Source organism: Anolis sagrei, chromosome 1, assembly GCF_037176765.1.
Source record: "Anolis sagrei isolate rAnoSag1 chromosome 1, rAnoSag1.mat, whole genome shotgun sequence".
NCBI lineage: Eukaryota > Metazoa > Chordata > Lepidosauria > Squamata > Dactyloidae > Anolis > Anolis sagrei.
Genome location: NC_090021.1, coordinates 39,678,996 through 39,701,136, shown reverse-complemented (window position 1 = coordinate 39,701,136; position 22,141 = coordinate 39,678,996). Strand labels below are relative to the sequence as shown.

Sequence of the window (22,141 nt, the reverse complement as noted above, 5' to 3'; positions counted from 1 at the left end):
ATCATTCTTTTCTACTTCATGGAGTGACTTTCAATCCTCCACTTCATCATCCTTGAGATTGCCTTCAAAGGTTTCACCTCCTGTCAAAATGGGGTATTGTGATTCAACATCCCCAAATGATGGTATTCATCCCTTTGCAAACTAGATATTATGCATGGCAAAGACCTTGCTTTTCAGATAGCTAAATTCTCTTCCAGTTCTTTCATACCTGCTGCAGATCGCCAGGAAATCTTGAAACCGTCATCTGCTCCTTCCGCACTGAAGAAACTGGACAGACTCTATAGAGTTGCCAAAAGCAATAATGCTTAGTTTGTTTGCTTGTTTATAGCCGATTGCCACATACCATCCCAAGCTTCACTCTAATAGTTGCTGCTGCACAGTCTAAATCATCAGTCTAAATCAAAATCCACTCTATGCCAACAGAGTTCAGAAGATGTCATCTCATTTTCTGTCCCTGTGGCAATTGGCTTTTGAAAATTTTGGGGTGTCGTGGAAGCAAAGATTGGTGATAAATCTCACGTGGGCACACCTTTTCCCCATGCCTCTTACATTTCCCTTCCTAGGGGTAGATCTCCTTTCACTTTCTGTTATCTAACCCCTGTTTGTAACCAGGAGTCAGATGTAAGTTGGAGGTTTGTAATTTGGGGACTGCCTGTAGCTTGCTAGTCTCCCATTTGTGAGAGTCACCTAACAGTATAGAAGGGGCCACAGTGACCACAAAGAAGGAGGAAATTTCCTTAGTTTCCGAGCAGCTCCAGCTGTGACGTCTATGGAATGAAGAATTTAGGCAGGCAGGATGTTACATAGTGCAGGGTGAGTGGAGCTATCGCTACAGAGCTTATGTTAAACACTATGAAGTATTCCAAATAATGTATTTCACAGCTGCAGACAACCCCATTTGTGTGAGTTCACAAATGAGCACTCAAAGAACTATACTTACAGATATGCACCATTTGTCCTCTGCCCTGAAGCCTGCAACTGGCTCATGATGACCACATGAGCTTTATAGGGAATGTGTTATTAGAACCTGATGGTGCCATTGTGAAAATCTACAGAATGAGAGCATTTTTGAATTGGAAGGAGCTCAACTGTGATCTGATCCAATCATCTGCCAGTGTAGGGACCCACAGCAATGGTTAAGTAAATTTTGTGTTCCATCACTCCAGTGAGCTAGGAAAGTTGCAGAAAAGGCAAATAAAATTTGGTTAAGTTTGAAACATTTTCTGTAAAAGGAAAAGCTACATTGTTTTCAGCTTCTGCAATTAACTTGAAGGCAAGCTAGATTGTTACTCTGATTGCAGATTGACTATAACTGTTGTTGGTGTCTGCTCTGGAGCATTTTAGGGTCAAATGCTTTTCTGGATACATAATTTTTCATTATTATAAAAATAGAGTGATGGGAGGAACAGAGATTATGTAAATCTTACCAAATCTCAGATTCAGGTTACTCTGGATTTCAATAATAAGCGTAAAACATTTGTGATATTTGTGAAATGGATTCACAGCTCATGAAAAAAAAAAGATAGATTTTCAAAAATTCAGAAGTTTGTACATCATGGTACTTAAGTTTAGACTAGAGGTTGTAACTTTGGTTAGGAAAATGTGGCTGTTATGTGCCTTCATATCCGCTCAGTTTTTCTTGGCAGTATTTATTGAGAAATATCTATGGCCCCTTCTACACAGCTGAATAAAATCCCACCTAATCTGCTTTGAGCTGGAATATATGGCAGTATAGACTCAGATAACCCAGTTCAAAGCGGATTAGGTGGGATTTTTTGCCTTGATATTCTGGGATATAGGGCTGTGTGAAAGGGCCCTTTTCTCTGAGGCAGAGAAAATGTGACTTGCTCAATGTTTCCCAGGAGTTTGAACAATGTGTTCATTTACAGAAAATCATAAAGCTACATTTACTAAAATCATTACATTATTTGGTATTTAGGTAGAATATAGCTTTGGGTTGTTGTGGGTTTTTTGGACTGTATGGCCATGTTGTAGAAGCATTCTCTCCTGACATATCGCCTGCATGGCTGCATCTATGGCAGGCATCCTCAGAGGATACCTGCCACAGATGCAGGCGAAACATCAGGAGAGAATGCTTCTAGAACATGGCCATACAGCCCGAAAAGCCCACAACAACTCAGTGATTCCGGCCATGAAAGCCTTTGACAATACATAATATAGCTTTGTTAATAGCCAAGTTTTGATTGTCCTCTCCATATATCACGAATTTGAACTGACCTTTACTGCTGTTTTGAAACACAGGAAGGCTGCTTAACATACCCATCTTCTCCAACATCTTGTTGTCTAGTAGCTTCTGTCACTCCAACAAATTGTATTCCTCTGCCTAATAGTATGACCAGCCCTGTCGTGTAATGCATTTATTCTGATACCCCTTTTAACTCTGGGCCAAGAAAGTGGATTCTCTAATAAAATGTTTTATCTTGAGACTAAATATAACCATTCTTTCTTTTGAACTTTGATTGTAAATACATCAGCAGGGGGATGTAAATCAGTCCTTGCAGCAAAAAGTTCAGATAAAAAGATCTGTGTACTGGGTTGTTGTAGGTTTTTCAGGCTATATGGCCATGTTCTAGAAGCATTCTCTCCTGACGTTTTGCCTGCATCTATGTCAAGCATCCTCAGAGGTTGTGAGACTTCTCAACCTCTGAGGATGCTTGCCATAGATGCAGGAGAAATGTCTGGAGAGAATGCTTCTAGAACATGGCCATGTAGCCCAAAAAACCTACTCGTCCAACGAGGGATCGCCTAAGTGAAAGTAAATTTCAATATGCCACTCTCTGTGGCATATTGAAGCACTCTCTGTGACAGCAAATATAAGTGTTGTCGAAGGCTTTCATGGCTGGAATCACTAAGTTCTTGTGGGTTTTTTCGGGCTATATGGCCATGTTCTAGAGGCATTTCTCCTGACGTTTCGCCTGCATCTATGGCAAGCATCCTCAGAGGTGAGGTGTGTGCTTGGGTGTTTCAGTCGCTTCCCTGAGCTTTTCTGCATTCAAAACCCTCCTAGTGATGATAAAAATCCAGTTTGCAGTCCTGATCCACACAGAAATCCCACTGGCTTAGACTAGGGCCTGAAAGCTTCCTTGCTGGCTGGCTGCATCTCCTTCTCTGCCTTTTCGTGCTCATAGTAAAGCTGTAGTAAGGAGCGCGGTTTAAAAATAGACGGATTCCTGTGGGAGGACATCCCACTCCATGCAGCTCAGGCTCCTGGCAAAGAGAGCTGCCTTCCTCCCATTGTCAGGCAGCAGCAGCAGCAGGGGGGTTATTATGATTATTATTATCCCCTCGCCTTCTCAACCATCATGGAATGCCTCTGCTTTGAGGCCCCCTTTTTCTCTCCCTCCTGCAGCCCCTGGCTTCCTCCCCTTGGCTGACCTCTGCAACGAAGCTGTCAAAAGCTCCTGGAGGCGCCTTTCCTGGCCGCCTGGCAGCCAGTCAGTCATTCAGGAGGAAAGGAAGCCTGCCCCACATTAAAGCAGAGCGAGCCCATGACGTCACCCCCCGGGGGCCTCGTTGCCATATACGGAGGCGCTTCCCCGTTTCATGGTTACTCCGGCACATGCGCGTTGCGGCCGCTGCGGCGAGTTTCTCAGCCTCCCCACACACGGTTTGAGTGGCTGAGGTGTTTGGATGGATGCTGAGGAGAGGCAGTGTGTCCTTGGGATTAGTTTCAAGCCTGCGGCCTACTATTAAGCCTTGTCTTTCCTACTAATGGGAACAAAATGTAGACAGAAAGGAGCTTGCCAAAAGAATCCAGCTTCATTTAGCAGTAATTTCTGATAGAAAAACAAATATTGTCTGTTTTCAGAAGAGTGACCACCAAAATTCACCATCTTCTCAGGTTTAGAGGTGGTTTTCACAACAAGGATGCCACCTTCCTTTCCTTTCAGTTCTTAATTACATAAAGAGGTTTCCAATGTCCAGAAGGCAGCCATCTCTCTCTGCCACAAGCTGCTTCATCTCGCATCTGGATCAGTGACAGCTGCCAGTCCCAGATGTGCCGAGCTGATTGCAATGTAACATTTACGAAGGGGAATAAACGCTTCTGATAGCTGACTGACTAAACATGAGCAACGCAGTGTCTGAATACAAAACATTTCCACAGGAACAAGCAATTGGATCCCCACAGCTTGTTTCCTGGATATTTATTTATTTACTAGCTGTTCCTTTGCCACGCGTTGCTGTGGCCCAGTCTGGTGATCTGTAAAAATAAAGTAATGAGAAAGTGTTGGTTTTTAATATATGTAATTTCTTTATACTTGTGGGTAAACAGTATTTCCTGCTGTTTATTTGTCAGTGTTAATTTGGAGATTGTTTGGTTTGCCTACTCTGGAACATGCAACATATAATTGTCCTTCCTATATTACATTACTATTCAGATTTTATAAGTCAAACTGCATTGTATTGTCGAAGGCTTTCATGGCTGGAATCACTAGGTTCTTGTGGGTTTTTTCGGGATATAAGGCCATGTTCTAGAGGCATTTCTCCTGATGTTTCGCCTGCATCTATGGCAAGCATCCTCAGAGGTAGGATGCTTGCCATAGATGCAGGCGAAACGTCAGGAGAAATGCCTCTAGAACATGGCCCTATAGCCCGAAAAAACCCACATCAAACTGCATTATTTCTGATCCTGTTAGATTGCTCTGTTTTAATGATATTTCCTATGCTATTATACATTTTCATCCACCTTGTTGAACCAATTAATCTTTAATCAGCCCGTATTTTGGCCTTCCCCACCTTAGTTCTTTTGTTGCTTGATGCTTGTCTATTATTGCTGTTTGTTTTATGCTTTTAAATTGCATTTTGTTATTGCTCTGCTTTTAATTGTATGTTCCCTGGGCTTGGTCCCATGTAAGCCAGCTGAGTCCCTTCAGGGAGGTGGAAACAGGGTAGAAAAATAAAGTTGTTGTTGTTCTTCTTCTTCTTTAGGGGTCCCTTTAAAATTTATGATACTGTATCTCTCTGTGTGTGAATCATATATATCTATCTATATCCATGGCTGGATGGCTCTTTGTTAGGAGGACTTTGATTATGTTTTCTTGCCCTGGTGAAGGGAGTTGGACTGGATGGCCTTAAGTATTTTCTGTTGGTCATGGGGGTTCTGTGTGGAAATTTGCCCCACATTTGTCATTGGTGGGGTTCGGAATGCTCTTTGATTGTAGGAGAACGATAAATCCCAGTAACTACAACAGTTGTCAAGGTCTATTTCCCCAAACTCCATCCGTGTTCATATTTGGGCATATGGAATATTCGTGCCAAGTTTGGTCCAGATTCATCATTGTTTGAGGCCACAGTGCTCTCTGGGTGTAGATGAACTACAAGTCCCAAACTCAAGGTCAATGCCCACCAAAACCTCCTAGTGTTTTCTGTTGGTCATGGGAGTCCTGTGTACCATGTTTGGTTCAGTTTCATGATTGGTGGAGTTCAGAATGCTCTTTGATTGTAGGTGAACTATAAATCTCAGCAACTACAACTCCCAAATGACAAAATAAATGTCACTCCTTGGGTTAGTAGGTGTCTTGTGCCCAAATTTGGCAGCAATTCGTCCAGTGGTTTTGAGTTATGTTAATCCCACAAACGGACATTACATTTTTATTTATATAGATTTATTTACACTTTTATCCTGCCCTTTTCAGCCTGAAGGCGACTCAGGGCAGCGTACAGACTGGCAACAATTAGATGCCGAACACACATAAATACATCTTTTAAAACAGGTTAAATCACATAATAAAATTCATATTAATAACAATTTAAAACTATAAAAATCAATGACTTCCAGGTTTAAATCCATGTCCATTTGCATTGTTAAGCCGTTCCATATTCGTTCGCAATACTGAGTTTATCTGGTTACAATGAGGTTCCAAAAGCTTGCTTGAAGAGCCAGGTTTTTACTCTTTTCCTAAAGGTCAGGAGGGAGGTGGCCGAACTAATATCCCCAGAAAGGGAAGTTCCACAGCTGAGGGGCCACCACTGAGAATGCCCTGTCCCCTCAAGTTTATTCCAAGTATTTATGCATAGGACTGCAGCCTATCAACCTGATGCTGTGCAATTGGCGTTTTGTTGGGAACCTTCAGGCTGGGTCTTCTTGGCAATATTTATGCCACCCCCTTAGTGCAGTGGTTCTCAACCTGTGGGTCCCCAGATGTTTTTGCCTTCAACTCCCAGAAATCCTAATAGTTGGTAAACTGCATTGTCGAAGGTTTTCATGGCCAGAATCACTGGGTTCACCTCGAGTGCTGCCTTAGGCAGACATGGGCTCACCTGGGCCCTCCCTCCAGGTGTTTTGGATTTCAACAGCCTCAGGCCCTTTAAAGCTATGTCTGTCTGTCTGTCCGTCCGTCCGTCCATCTATCTATCTATCTAAGCCGCCCCCTTTCATGTGTTGCTGTGACCCAGTCTGTGTGTATGTGTTTTGTGTGTGGATATATGTGTATATATATTTGTGTATATATGTAATATATGTGGTTTTGCACATGCGTTGTACTGTATTTTTTATTTTTTTTGCTTTTAAAGTCTCTTCTGCTGTGTTTTTCAGTGTTTTTATGAGTGATGGTCACTTGATGGCCTAATAGGTGTATTGTGTCCAAATTTGGTGTCAATTCACCCAGTGGATTTTGAGTTATGTTAATTCCACAAACGAACATTACATTTTTATTTATATAGATTTATTTACTAGTTATTCCCAGTTTTTAAAATTTGCTTGGCACCAACTTATGATGCAATATATATTCAACTGTGTACGAAATGTAAGAAGTAATAAGTGAAATTATTCTTGATTAACACAAAACCCTGAAAGCAGAGGGCTTTGTGTTGCTTTGACAAGATACTGTATTGCATTGCAGTACTGTAGATTCATTTTCCTCATATTTAAAAATCCCTGCACAATTTCACAGCCATAGAAACTCCTAATCATAAAGATTTATGATCTGGCGTTGGACAGTTTTGCTTTGAAGCACACAACTGCTACCTCTTTAAGAAACTGTGGGCCTTGAGCTAAATTACATCCATACATCTGACATTATGAAGAATGTCTAGAAGACCTGTTTTTGCTCCTCTTTCAACTCTTGTGCGTAAGCAAAACATCACTTGAATCACAGAGGATTTACACAAACACACCCCATGTTTCCCCACCAGGAATAACACCAAGGTGGCCTCTGAGATCCAGCCTTAGGCTGCAAGATTACTTCTGAAACGACTATATTACAAGATCATCTTCACTACAGTTTTCTCCATCAACAATGCAAAGCTAACCACTTCTGTCTCTAACCCCTCGACAGACGAAAGCAGAAGGATTTCTTGATGGATATGTATGCACAGAATAGGGCCAAATGCTCAGATTGCAGGGCCTGGGATAGAGATTGGAAGAGCACACATAGCATTCCTCAGACCCTTCACAGGCTGGACTAGAGCTTTTCAGAGGCTGTAAGTTCCCTTGCACTCCTGTAAACAAAACATCATGCCACAGGAAAAACAAATATTTTAAACTGTTAGTAATGAAAAATATGGCAGAAAGTATCCCAAAGGGTTTTTTTTTAAGTTTACTAAAATTGGGACTTATTTTGTCATATAAATACGTAAGCAGGGAGAATGTCATTGTAAACAATGGTTATCATCTTGTAAATGTTTGCTGTAACAAAGGGTGTGTACAGCTGTGCATAATTTCAGCTGTGAACCTGCTGTAGAAATGCACTAAGCAGATTTGAGGTGATCCTACAATCATCTCCATATCAAGTTTAGGGGAAACTTGTTCTTCCGGTTTACAGCTGAAAGGACTGTATATAGCACTGATTGGTTGGCACTTGTATACATCAGAAAACCAAATTGCTACATATGCATTTACACATCCTTCTTAGAAAAGTTTTTCAACTACAGAAGAATAATGGGTGTATTTTAAAAATAAATAAATGTCTAGATTAATATGCAATGTGCCTTAGAAATAAAAAAAAGTTTCATGGAGTTCTGCAAGTAGGAAAGTTTAGTTATTTGTTAAATTTGTGCAAAATGTTGCTCACAGTGGTTAATAGTAATGCTAAATGATTTCAGCTCCCTGGGGTTCACAACCCCAGAGTGCTAAACAGCTAGAAGGCCGAAAGCAAAAGGAGAGGTCTTTAATTCTCAATTGTCAAAGAGGATATCAGCAGAGCTAGTGCTCAAAGTACTGACATAAAGCATTGGAAAATTCAGAGCATATTTATTCACTTTGACAGCTATTCAGAATACCGGCACCAGCCACTGGCTGAAAATCGGTACAGCTAGGATCCAGACCCCTATTGGCTGGGGATTCCCTATGATGTCATCACTGGTTGGTGTTACTCCATGGTGGGAAAAATAAACAGCTGCCATTTGTCAGCCCCAGAGGGAGGCATGGGCTCTTGGAATATACTGATATCTAATGCAAATCAGTTCATGATTAACTAGTCTAGTCCAGGTGAACACCAAGAGATAGTCTAGAGAACACAAAGAGTGATTGGAAGTAATCAATAGTTCAATAGGCTATGCATGCCTGTAACTCATATCTAGCAGTGAATAAATCCAGATAAATGGGAGCCGGAAAACCAACACAACGACTGCAAGAAGTTTCTTAACAAAATAAGAGTTTGTCAATAGAGTTTATGAGTACAGAAGAAACCGAATCAACGGGATCAGGGTACTCTTGGAATGTATGCATGCATTAAGTGGCTTTTCCCAATCCATTGTGAGAGGATTAGTTAGATTAAGTGCACATGTCCAGGGGCTAGGTAGTTTTCCAAAGGTGATTTGAATAACGTAGTCACGGGGAGGGAGGAGGCAACAGCCTACTTAGCTTTATTGAAATGGTGAAGAATGGGGAGACAATCAATTGGCATTGAAGATTGTCTAATATATATAAATGCATTCATAATTATTTAGAGTTTATTATTTGGAGTCTGTTTTTGATAATAGGCCACTTTCAATTGGATAAGCTGCAAGCGAGTCCCAACTGTTCTAAACATGGCCTACACTTCACTTCACTTTATTTCTTTATTAGTCGCTCTCCACCAAGCGACTTACAGTTTAAAATAGCATTTACACAATATAAAATACACAACTCATTCTGTTATGTGGAGTTTAAGTGTTCTTCATAGAAACTTCCCTGGACTCATCAAATAATACCCTTATTTCTAGCCCTGTTTCCCTGCAATGAGAGCTAGCGGGCAAACATAAGAGGTCCTGGTATATGAATGCCAGGAGATATAGGCTACTCTGTCCAGTCATCTGAAAAATGCAGTGCTTACAAGATGGACTTAATCCCAGTACTACCATTGAAAGAAGCCTTGCACAGCTGTTCCACTTCTTCCTCTTTCATATTTCCAGGCGACAAGGAAAGAAAAAGCTGGATGACTATGGTTACAAGTGGAAAATGACAGCACCTAGAACTTTTGGGGAAATCCCTGAATAAAACAGGATAAACGAAAACAACATTTGAAAGAACCAAAATCTAGCTACTTCCTTCCCTCAACTGATCTCATTATTGCAGAGCATGGAAAAGTTGCTTTTTGGCTCTTGAGCTTAGGAACTTGGCTGAAGTGGACAAATTCACAACTATGATTAGAGTAAAATCATAGATGTCCTTTTCAAAGGACTGGGAATCATTTTTTCTTTTGCAGAGAAAAGAGAATAACATTGACAGAGGTGTTGGTAATTAGTAGTTAGGTTGATTACTTTGAGCAATAGAAGTGTAAAAATAGTAATTTTATTTGAAGGAGCATTTTTGGTTTATTTTGCATAATCATCATTAAGAAGGATTACTATTATTATTCACTGTTGTTTAAATAGAATCGGTTGTCTATGGTGCTTTACAATAAAACATCCAAACACTCTGAATTATGTTAAAGGCACACCATGTATATATACTCTTTTTTATTCTTTTTTTACCTACCTCTTTATTCTTTCTTATATTTTTCTGTATTGTCTTTCCTCTTTAACTTTCTTTTCTTTTGAATCAGTTTTTATTATACATATTTTAAGTAAAATATGAAAAGTTATTTTTTGAATCATAACTTGTAGAATCTGTCAGTCAGAGTGGATGGGGGCCAGTAATGGAAGGTAAGAGTTTCTGGAAAATGTGACCCCAAAGTCAACTTTCCAAAGCTCTAGTCATTACAATCATTCTATAATTTTTAAGTAGTCCTGAGGTCACCCCTCCTCCAAATCTGTATCACTTTCATTGCTTTAGGGTTGCATCTTAGCGTACATCTATACATGCATTCATAATTATTTAGAATTTATTGTTTTTGGTGGGGAGTCAATTATTCTTAAACCCTTTTCTACTTGTAACCCCTTTCCACTCAAGAATTTTTATGTGACCCCAAGTATGTAGGTATATAAACTAGGTATAAAAATCAAACATTTACTGATAACAACTAATCATTTGCAAGTGTTGCTAAATGGGCAAGTTGTCCTTTCTATGAAGTATAGTTGAAACATTTTCTGCAGAGTCCACTGTAAATGAAGTTGAATTTAGACTAGGACCATGGATATGGAGTGCCCGCGCCTGGCAAGCATTACTCTAAAGCTCGAAGTTCTGGATTGAAGAACACACTCACTACTTGAAGATAGTTCCCGCCTTCACAAGAGGATTACCTGGCAGGGGGGAGGAGATGGAGGCCTGGCCTGGGAAAACAATTAGCTGCTTAGGGACAGCTCTCTTGGAAGGAGATGAGCCCTAGAAAGTCCGTGTCCATATTGGGAAATGCAGATGATTCCTTAATCGGTTTGTTTCAATCTCAGGCGATGATGACGTTTCCTGGGAAAGATGAGGGTGAGGAGCCTTGGGACAAAAGGTGATGATCTTCTTCAAGCTTTGGGTGTCGAATAAAGGAATCCAATGTGTGCACATACTCTGAGTTCCTCTTTCTGAGACCAGCCATCAGCCAGCTCAATTGAGGCAATCAGCTGGGCAAGTATCAGCCAGCGATATCAGATCTAGACCGGAAACCACCTGCTGATCTGAATATGTACATAGTAGACCTTGATTGTCACCTTTATCTAGGGATTTTGCCCAGCCTCAGATGTCCAGGAAATTCCTCGGTGAATAAGTTTGTGTCAGTGTTGCCACAAGTTAGAAACTACATGAAGGAACACAGCAACCAGCAAAGAAAGGGTGATAGTACAGGCTCAGTACAGGCAGTCCCAGCGTTATAAATGAGATACGTTCTGTAGGTTTGTTCTTTAGTTGAATTTGTATGTACATTGGAATAAATACATTTTTAAGTGTAACTATAGTCAAAATAGAGGCAAATAGAGGGAGACAACGTGGAGGCAGTGACAGACTTTGTATTTCTAGGTGCAAAGATTACTGCAGAAGCGGACTGCAGCCAGGAAATAGAAAACATTTACTTCTTGCAAGGAGAGCAATCACCAATCTTGATAAAATAGTTAAGAGTAGAGACATCACACTGGCAACAAAGGTCCGCATAGTTTGTGTGTGTGTGTGTGTCAGGAGCAACTTGAGAAACTGTAAGTTACTTCTTGTCTTTTTAGGTCCCTTTCATTGTGTTTTTCAGTGTTTTTATGAGTGATGGTCACTCATTGGTCTGATAGGTATATTGTGTCCAAATTTGATGTCAATTCGTGCAGTGGTTTTTGAGTTATGTTAATCCCACAAACGAACATTACATTTTAATTTATACTAGCTGTACCCGCCACGCGTTGCTGTGGCCAACCTTCCCTCAGTCTTTCTCTCTTTCAGTGGTTTTTGAGTTATGTTAATCCCACAAACGAACATTACATTTTAATTTATACTAGCTGTACCCACCACGCATTGCTGTGGCCAACCTTCCCTCCGTCTTTCGCTCTTTCCTTCCTTCCCCTCCCTTTTTCTTTCTCTCCTTTCTTCCTTCTCTATCTATTCTTGGACTGTAACTCCCAGCAGTCTTCCTGCTTGATCTATCTACCTACTATCTCTCTCTACCTAATCTATATATCTTATCTATCTGGAGGATTGCTGGGATGCCACCTCTCACATCAGCACTTTTAATCTGTACCCATTACATTTGGCCCAGCCCCAGTTTTACTGTGTTTGGTGTATTGCTTTATTGTTTTTGATATTGCTTTAATTGTCTTGATTTGCTTTAAGTTGTGTATTTGTTATGCTATGTTTTTGAGGCCTTGGCCTTTGTAAACCGCATCAAGTCCTCTGGGAGATGCTAGCAGAGTACAAATACCTCTGAGGATGCTTGCCATAGATGCAGGCGAAACGTCAGGAGAAATGCCTCTAGAACTTGGCTCTATAGCCCAAAAAAACCCACAAGAACCTAGTGATTCCAGCCATGAAAGCCTTCGACAATACAAATAAAGTTAATAATAATAATAATAATAATAATAGTTGCAGTCCAGGAATAGGAATTATGTATGGATTGAGATGCTCTCAAAGAAATCCAAGGGGAAGCAGCTTGGAAGCAGTGCATTTGGAGCATCCTCCTTCCCTAAAGGGCCTGATCTAGGGGGTGCTGGGAGTTGTAGTCCTAAAGAGAGTGTGGATATGCTTTTGTGTGTTTTGTTTTGTGTGTTTTGTTTGCGCATGCGCTGTAGCGTCTTTTTTTGCTTTTTTGGCCTTTTAAGTCCCTTCTGTTGTGTTTTTTGGTGTTTTTATGAGTGATGGTCACTTGTTGGCGTGATAGGTGTGTTGTATCTAAATTTCGTGTTAATTCCTCCAGTGGTTTTTGAGGTTTTTTAATCCCAAAAAAGAAAAAAAATCAATTTTATTTATATATAGATAGAAGAAAGAAGACATATAGATATATAGAAAGAATATTTCTTCTGTATCACACAAACTTCATGCTGTCTGCCGGCGTTTACAGGCTTTTCAGAGGGGAAAGGCTGTGCCTGAAAGAGTTCGCCTTGTCAACATGCAGATAGTGAGAGAGGCGAGGAAACATGGCGCCTGAAAGCGAGCACAATGAAACGTGTGGGCGAAGAGGAGAGAGAGGCGAAGGCGCTTTGGAGGAGGGCTTATAAATAGGGCAGCGCGCTTCCTCTTCCACGCCTGAAGGGACCAACGGGAGGCCAAGCCCTCCCCTCCCCCTTCCTCACAGCCACAGCCTTGGCGGGGGAGAGAGAGAGAGAGAGAGAGAGAGAAAGGAGGCTTCCCTTCTGGAGGGAAAACAGGCTTTGGCCAAGAGTCCAAGAACCGCCAGAGATCCGTACGCGCATGCGCGCTCAGAGACTCCAGGCTTTCGTCGGCTTCCTACCTTCTTTATCGGCCTCCTCCAGACTTCTTTCTCTCTCTCGCACGCACGTACACACACACAGAGCGCGCGCCACCCTCAGGTCACGTGGGCAGAGGAAGTAGAGCGATATGAGGGGAATTCTCCTGGCAAGGAGGCTTCCGACGCAGGCTTCCTGTTTCCGACGCGTTGACGTCACTGCCGTTTTCTTTGCGTTGTTGCCGGAAAGCAGAAGGATCAGCGGCGTCGTGGAAGAAAGGTTGGGAAATGGCGCTGCTGGTGAGGGACCCGCTGAGCTGTGGGGCGCGGCTGGTGCCGTTGCCTGCTGAAGACCGGTCGGTTCGGGGTTTGCTTCGTGCGCGCTGCCAGGCTCAGGTGAGCGGGTTTGGATGTGGGAAGTGAAGGCCTGGATCCCACAATTCGTGACAGCCTCAGGCCTGGCAAACTTCAGCCCTTCCACTGGGTGTTCTGGACTCCAACTTCCACAATTCCTGACAGTCTCAGGCCTGGGCAAACTTCGGCCCTTCCTCTGGGTGTTTTGGGCTCCAACTCCCACAATTCCTGACAGCCTCAGACCTGGAAAACTTCGGCCCTTCCTCTGGGTGCTTTGGACTCTAACTCCCACAATTCCTGACAGCCTCAGGCCTGGCAAACGTCAGCCCTTCCTCTGGGTGTTTTGGACTCCAACTCCCACATTTCCTGACAGCCTCAGGCCCCTTCCTCCGGCCTGGCAAACTTCGGCCCTTCCTCAGGGTGCTTTGGACTCCAACTCCCACAATTCCTGACAGCCTCAGACTCCTTCTTCAGGCCTGGCAAACTTCGGCCCTCCCTCTGGGTGCTTTGGACTCCAACACCCACTATTCCTGACAGCCTCAGACCCTTTCCTTTTCCCACTCAGCCGCTTAAGTGGAAAAAAGGGGGGAATCTGAAGGCAGACAGAAGTAGTGTCAAGCTGCATTAATTCTATAGTGTAGACTCAGCCAGGGTGGAATCAGTTGGGTGAATGATGTACTCAGTGTTTTCACAAGACATTTCCACCAAATAGTGCATTTAACTAACAAATCCGGAATTAATATTCGTATGGTGCCAACAGCCATATGAATGGCCAAGACCAAGGCAATGACATCTCTGGCCCATCCCCTGTTCGGATATCAGCCACTATGCCAGTCAAGAAATAGTTTTCTAAGACCTACAGAGATACTCGCAGGAACACCTCAGCAAGCAAGAGTCCAAAAGTGGCAGGGTAAAAACCCGGAACCTTAACCCATGGCTGATACCAAATGAGAGTCTCCAGGGCAGCAAAAAACAAGCTTGCTCCCTCCTTCCTATAACTTCTCACATAGTAATAGCCATGTATAAATATGTGAGAGGAAGTTATAGGGAGGAAGGGAGCAAGCTTGTTTTCAGCTGCCCTGGAGACTGAAGCCATTATTCCACATCCTACAAGAAAGGAGATTCCATCTGAACATTACGAAGAACTTCCTGACTGTGAGAGCTGTTCAGCAGTGGATCTCTCTGCCCCGGAGTGTGGTGGAGGCTCCTTCTTTGGAGGCTTTTAAGCAGAGGCTGGATGGCCATCTGTCAGGGACAATTAATATAATGCCAAGTGGGGTCTTTTTTGGCATTACAACTGTACCCTTGTTTCACTCTTGATGCAATAAATAAATAACAGCCCTGTAATTAGTGCAGGTTAGAAACCACTAGTGTTTGTAGGGAAGTGTATGTGTGGATGTGTGTATCACATACATATGTGTTTGTATGTGCCATCAAGTGGCCTCTTGACTTTGGACTGCTACATGCATTTCATACGATTTTCTTAGGCAAAGAATACTTGTAGATGATTTTGCCATTTTCTTTCTCTGAATTGTAGCCTACAACACCTGGAATTACTGGCGATTTCCAATCTAAGAATTAACCAGAGCTGATTTGCTTAACTTCCAAGATTCAGAGCCCTTTGGGAAAGCAAAGGGATTCCTTATGTAATTGCGAATGGTTATTTTCTGTTACTGGAGGTTCGAGGCTGTTAATAAAAGCTGATTGAACAGTTATTTATCCACATATTTCCAGTAAAAAGTGGTTAAATCGCTTTCTATATTAAAGGTGGATATGAATAAATTCAAAGCACTTGGATCTGAATAAATCATGCATGTTTAATTTTGTTTCAATTCCATGTTTCTAGGGCATTCCTGAAGATCACTTTTACATAAAGTGCAATGGCCGCTGTGTTAATTCAGAAGATGAGCTGCAAGATGGTGGTGTTTACAGCCTGGAACCAAGACTGTGTGGTGGAAAGGGAGGTGGGTATAAAGCTAAGAAAGAGTAGTCATAGAATCATAAAATAATACTCATCTAGTTCTGTTGTTTTATTGTATTGTAGTATATTTTCAAGTGTGCATTCCAGTGCATTTTAAAATATACAATATAAACTTTCTACAAACGTCTGAGGCTGTTTTCATAGTTTAACTATATATTTGCTTTGGTATTAAGCCCACTTAAATGCTCTGGGCACTTAAATGTTCCTCCAGAATCCTCTGGGGATTTATTTATTTTGTATCAAAAGCATTACATAAATTAGTATAAAACTGATAAAAATAGAAGAAGCACAGGTGGCTAAATATCTTTTGACCAAAAATGGGCAACAGCAATGGCATTGTCTGTAGCCTCCAACAAGTCTTCCTCTGTACATGAGGCAGGGCATAGTGGACAAGCATACAGATGCGGAGTTGTCTGTTCTGCTCCACAGTCAAACAAGGTGTGGGATCCCCTGGGGAGAATATGCATTATATACAGTTATTTCTAAATTTCACCTTTACTTTTGAATCCTTTACTTATATTATGTTTGTAAGCAGTAACTGACAGGACTGGGGAAACTCCCAACTTCTTAGAAAGGATATGTGCCTTCATCTCAGTAGCATTATTTGAACCCTTCGTGGTTTACTTGTAATTTATAGTTCTTATGGTTTGCAAACTATAGTTCTGAAAGACTCCTTAAAAAAATGATCCATGCCATGGACTGTGCAGGATGCATTGAAATATCTTCCAAGAATTCCAGTGCACATTGTTGCTATTAAAAACAGTGAATTTTCTGTATCGTTGCAATATACGGATGCCCTTATTTCTCCTGGAACTTTTTGATTTTTTTGTATTACTCACACAGTCATGGACTGTGAAATGACACAAATGAAATGTTGGATATCTTCAGTTATTTCCATTACACTACTTGTCTGTGTTAGAATACACTGTAACCTGGTAGCAATTTACTTCTCAAAGGGCATTTTTATTATTGGACAATTTTGCCAAACTTCAGGTATTCTCTCAAGGTTGGAACTTGTTCAGCTTTCCAATTTAAGACAGATAAAAAGGTCACTTTGTATTGGTGTAAAATATTTTCTAAAATATATAACAACTCTTATTAAAAGCTCTGCAAGTTTGTTGTTATGTGGAATGTTACCATCCTCTAAAATGCTTCCATCCTTGTATTTATGCATTTAACATATTTTTTATTTCCTCCCAGGTTTTGGATCCATGCTCCGGGCACTTGGTGCTCAAATAGAGAAAACAACAAACAGAGAAGCTTGCAGAGATCTCAGTGGGAGAAGACTTCGAGATGTAAACCATGAAAAAGCGTAAGGCATTTAATTATTTCGGACACAGACACACAATGTTTGCATTGTCATTATTGTTTAAGTCAGAGGTCCACAAACTTTTTCAACAGAGGGCCAGGTCACAGTCCCTCAAACTTTTGGTGGGCCAGATTATAATTTGAAAAAAAATATGAATGAATTGCTATTCACACTGCACATATTTTATTTGTAGTACAAAAAACACCTAAAAGCAATACTATAATTAAAATGAAAAACAATTTTAACAAATATAAACTTATTAGTATTTTAATGGTAAGTGTGGGCCTGCTTTTGGCTGATGAGATAGAATTGTTGCTGTTGTGTGCTTTCAAGTCATTTCAGATTTAGGTTGACCCTGAGCGAGGGCCGGGTAAATGACCTTGGAGGGCCGTATCTGGCTCCTGGGCCTTAGTTTGAGGACCCCTGGTTTAAGTCTTCAAATATTCCTCAGATCTTGTGAATTAAAAGTCCTCATGAGAACACAGTGATCAGTGAAAATATTTATCATTCAAGAAACCCTAGGAATAGGTTTCAATTTCAAAAGACTAGTTAAAATTATTTTGTGATGATTCTAGTTCTTATGTAGTCACCTGTGATCAATGATAAAGTTTCTGTTCAGTACTGCATTTTGTCCTGTTATATGATATTGAGGAAAATTAGTTAAGTTCTGTAAAACTAGAGCTCTTTGATGTTCTTATTAAAGCATTTCATCTTGAAAAGCTGTCATTTAATAATAATAAAAACTTTATTTATACCCCGCCACCATCTCCCCAAAGGGGACTCGGAGCAGTTTACATGAGGCCAAGCCCAGCGATACATTACAGCAACATAAAATATAAACAACAAAATAACATCACAGTAAAATAAATAAACAATCGAGTAAAATAAACAGTACAAAATAACATAATGGAAAATAAAACACAGTGGGCGGACAAATGCACGACATAAAATGATAAAACTCTGGATGAGATAGCAATGCAAAAGTACATTTGTGGGGGAGGAGCTTGTAGAAGACTGAATAGTGGAATTAGATTTTCAATAAGATGGGGGAAAGTGCAATATGAGGGAAACAGTGTAGGAGAAACAACAGGACTGGAATATGGTCACTCCAAAGGCACATCGGAAAAGCCAAGTCTTTAGAGCTTTCTTAAAGTCTGCTAGGGTGGAGGCTTGCCTAATCTCACCAGGTAGCAAGTTTCATGGAAATTGTAATTGTGAAGCAATCAAGCATGTGATGGAAGTGGACTTAGACAGCAAGAGATGTTCTTCCCTGTTTTAACTTTCTCTACAATAATCAAATGCCCTGAGGATTATTCTTTTTTCTGTTTAGCTGTCTCCAGAGTCACTCCTTGTCCATCAGTTTCAGGAGTGTGTTTTCATGCATTTACATGTGATAGACAAGAGGAATGACCCAAATTACTGGAAGGTTTTCACAATGAAATGCATCGTTTCACTTGTTCTCCCTTGCAGGATGGCTGAGTGGGTGAAGCAGCAAGCAGAACGTGAAGCAGACAAGGAACAAAGACGTTTAGAAAGACTGAAACGCAAACTTACTGAGCCAAAGCACTTTTTCACTAATCCAGACTATCAGCAGCAATGTCATGAGATGGCAGAGAGGCTGGAGGATTCTGTCCTCAAAGGTACAATTGAAAATGTTGTTCCTTAATACAGTGTTTTGTTTCTCAGGTGTTTGGGTTCTTTTCTAGTTGTAGCTAAATAGTTTTTCAGTTAACCAGTTTTAAATGAAATTGAGTCACTTGTGTGTTCTCAAGCATTTATTTGTCCTCAGCTATATCTTAGGTCTCTTTAATTATGTGTAATTTCTGAGAATTTTCGAATTGAAAATATTTCCAGAAGATGGGCTGATTTGTGCAGGGTATTTTTTATTAGGAAATTTTTACTGATTTATTCATCTGCCGTATTTCAGGTATGCAGGCTTCTTCCAGCACAATGGTATCACCAGAAAGTGGCGAGAGTCAAAAACGATTAAATGAGCCTGAAAAGGGAGCACCATCAAAAAAGAAAAAATGTTTGTGGTAAGAAAACAGGAAGTCACAATTGATAGCATTTTTCAAAAAACATTCAGAATTACTTTTGTTCTAGATGACATGAATTACCATACAGTGGCCTGAGATCCTAAGAACTGCAAGAACTCCTATGGAATGGGCGATTTCATGGCTCTTTCCTGTTTTGCATTTAAGCAAACGTATCTCCCTCTATGAGCAATTTAGGAGGTTAAGATCATCTGTGGAGGCCTTTCTCTTGGTCCCACCTTCTTCTGAGGTGCAACTGGTGGGGACGAGAGACAGGGACTTCTCAGTGGTGGCCTCTCAGCCATGGAACTCCCTGCCCAGCAACATTAGATCAGCCCCCTCCCTCCTGACCTTCAGGAAAAAACTAAAAATGTGGATATGGGATCGAGCGTTTGGGTAGTAATCTACCAGTTCAATAAGAACATGGAATAGTGCAGTGACAATCTGGAACAGCCATGGACTATGATATCAGATTGCATTATTTTAAATAAGTGTTTTTTCATGTTTGATATGTTTCAATGATTGTTTAAATATATATGTTTATTTACTGATTTATTTTTGTATGGCATTGAATCGCAGCCTATATATATATAAGCTGTCCTGAGTCCCCAAGATGGTAAGAAGGGCAGGTATAAATATGGTAAATAAATAAAATAAATAAATAAGCAAATAACACAGCAATTCAGCACATTTATTTCTTATATCGAGAAGAGTGCACTATGGAGGAACTAGAAAATTTCTTTAAAATGTTTGTTTATGTTTTTCAGTGGTTGAACAGTATAACTCCAAGTATGACTATTGAAGGAGCCCTTTTAGATAGAGTATAAATGTGATAGGATTGATGTCTTGGTAGTTGGAGTGCAAATGATTTTTCCTGCTGAAATACTTTTAGAAAAATTCTACTCTTTAATATCTTAAAGCTGCTATGTCTTGTACGAGATCTCACCAATAGAAGAACATCACTGATGTTCCATTGTTTTCACTGTGGGACGAAACTTGTGCCCCTTTTATAATTGTGGGGCAAGCAAGTTCTTGGTCGTTGCATTTTGTGTATCATTGATTGCTATTTGCAAAAGTTCATGAACGTCTTAAAAACGGTTTTCTGCTGATTGTGACAGGTTGGGCATGGAAGGATTGGAGGATTCAGAGGATAGTTCACAAAGCAGTGATGACAGTGAAGATGATCAGTCTCCTAGTACATCAGGAAGTTGCTCAGCATCCACTGGCAACCATATCCAAATGGATGATGGAACAGAACAATGTCCCAGCAGTTCTGAGGATTCTGTAAGCTGTAATTCAGTCTCTGACACAGCTGAACAATTGCAGACACAAGAGGAAGATGATAAAAGTGGTCTGGCCGAAGATCCACCTACTAATGAAACTGCAGCTAATGAAAACCATGAAGCAGACCGGACCCCAAATGAGGAAAAGGAAGCAAAGGCATTAAGTGCTGAGAAAACCGTGAGCCAGTTGCAGGACACTGTAAGTACAAGAAGTTATTTCTGACTCTGCAGATGAACTCATTATATATTCCAGATCCACTTAAGGAACTTTTTGTACTGTCTGTGATCTGTTCTTTTCCATGATGGATTAGTAAACTGCATAAAAAAGTAGAGCCTGAAATAAAATCTTACATCATGGTTTCCAAGCATTCTATGGAAATATTATTCCATGTTTCCCCCTGAATAGTCCAGATGATATCCTATGACCACTAAGTACTTTCAGTCTACACTAGGTTTCTTTGTATAATTAGCTCAAGCTTGCTGAAAACTAATACATGAGTGATAATGTTTTGGCTGTGTGAGTGACCACTCTAAAGTTTTTTTTATGACTTCCACTAGTTCTGTTATGCATAAACTACATTTTGACATTAGTGTTGATGAGATGGAAGAAGGTCATTACTGTAGCCAGAGAAAGCTGTCCAGAGGGAACTACAACTGGCAGCCAACCAGCCTGCCATTTTCTTCCATAATCTGTTATTTAGAATGTGTTCAGAGATGCACTGTTTGAGGAAGAGAGATAAAAGATATGTTGTTATTCCATCTTTGCTGCTAAAGGTTACTCTCTACCCAGAGTACAATTTTTACCTGGACCTTGAAATATTAAATAATATTTGTGCTTTCAGAGCTGATGGATGGGGACTGCAGAGGTTAGGTTTCATTTCTGACCATGACAGATTCTAATCAAAGATCCTCTTTGGTAAAAAGCAAAACATTTTTGGACTTTTTTGTAGGATACATCAGAAACATAAAACGGCAATCACAGTACATGATGAGAATGTACAGTGTCACTCAAGGTGTTTAGTTTCATTTTTGATGAAATGTTAGCTTTCCTTGGGTATCTGCAATACCTATTTCACTCTCTCTTTTTATTTTTAGGAGACACCAACAATAGATCTGCTGGCATTCAGTTCTGTTGCTGAATTGGAAGTCCTGGGACTAGAGAAACTGAAGTTTGAATTGATGGCTTTGGGACTAAAATGCGGAGGCACTTTACAGGAGAGAGCAGCCCGGCTGTTCTCTGTGAGAGGTCTGTCTAGAGATCAGATTGATCCTGCCTTGTTTGCTAAGCCCTCAAAAGGGAAAAAGAAGTAAAAGCCAGCAGTGGAATTCCTTCTTACATCGTTCAGATTTGCTTAGAAGAAAAAGAAGCAAATTTCTTCAAGATTTTTTCATATTGTGCTGTTTTGTGTCATGGTGTTTTCTCACAGAAGTGAGGATGCATTTATATGTTCTTTAAATACAATTCTTATAGAAACAATTTATGATTGTATGCCAGTGTTTCAAGTGAAAATTGGAATTGATTGTCAGCAGATTTTACCTTACTTTTTGATTTTTGTAGAAATTCCCCTGTAATATACTGAGCGGCAAGTGGTTTGCTTGTTCATTCATTCCTTCAAGGAGGCATATTTGAATTCTCATAAAGTTGGGGAATAATATGGGTAGGGATCAAATTACATGTTATGACCTAAGATTCTAAATTATATATTAAGAAAAATTAAAGTAACATGGCTTCCTAAAACCCAATTAAGGTGCAAGATTGATATTAACTGAATAGTTTTTGCAAGAATACAGACAGATAAGGACTGCTACTCATCACCTTGGGGAAGGGTGATCTTCAGGCAGGTTCTGTGGACACCTTGTGAGTAGACCTTGCTGGATTCCCTTAACAAGCAACGATTGAACCTTTAAAGTTTTGATAAATTGTGTATGAACTAAAAGTGTCTACTATTTCTATTTTTTAAAATAAAAACTATGTTGCATAGATAGACAAACAA

General features: G+C 40.5%; 1 protein-coding gene and 1 long non-coding RNA gene across 2 annotated transcripts in view; one reads left to right on the top strand and one right to left on the bottom strand.

The window, feature by feature from the left end:
• The window catches only part of LOC132761369 (uncharacterized), a 25,552-nt gene extending 12,114 nt beyond the window's left edge, over nucleotides 1–13,438 (bottom strand). Inside the window, exon 1 of the long non-coding RNA XR_010909248.1 lies at nucleotides 13,233–13,438. This is a non-coding gene — a long non-coding RNA (uncharacterized lncRNA). The remainder of the gene's footprint in view (nucleotides 1–13,232) is intronic.
• On the top strand, nucleotides 13,404–22,141 carry SDE2 (SDE2 telomere maintenance homolog). Its single transcript, XM_060754174.2, has 7 exons — nucleotides 13,404–13,583; nucleotides 15,388–15,505; nucleotides 16,723–16,834; nucleotides 18,302–18,471; nucleotides 18,759–18,867; nucleotides 19,983–20,346; nucleotides 21,243–22,141. Exons 1-7 carry the CDS (start codon nucleotides 13,476–13,478, stop codon nucleotides 21,456–21,458), a joined length of 1,197 nt encoding a protein of 398 aa, XP_060610157.2. The 5' UTR covers nucleotides 13,404–13,475; the 3' UTR covers nucleotides 21,459–22,141.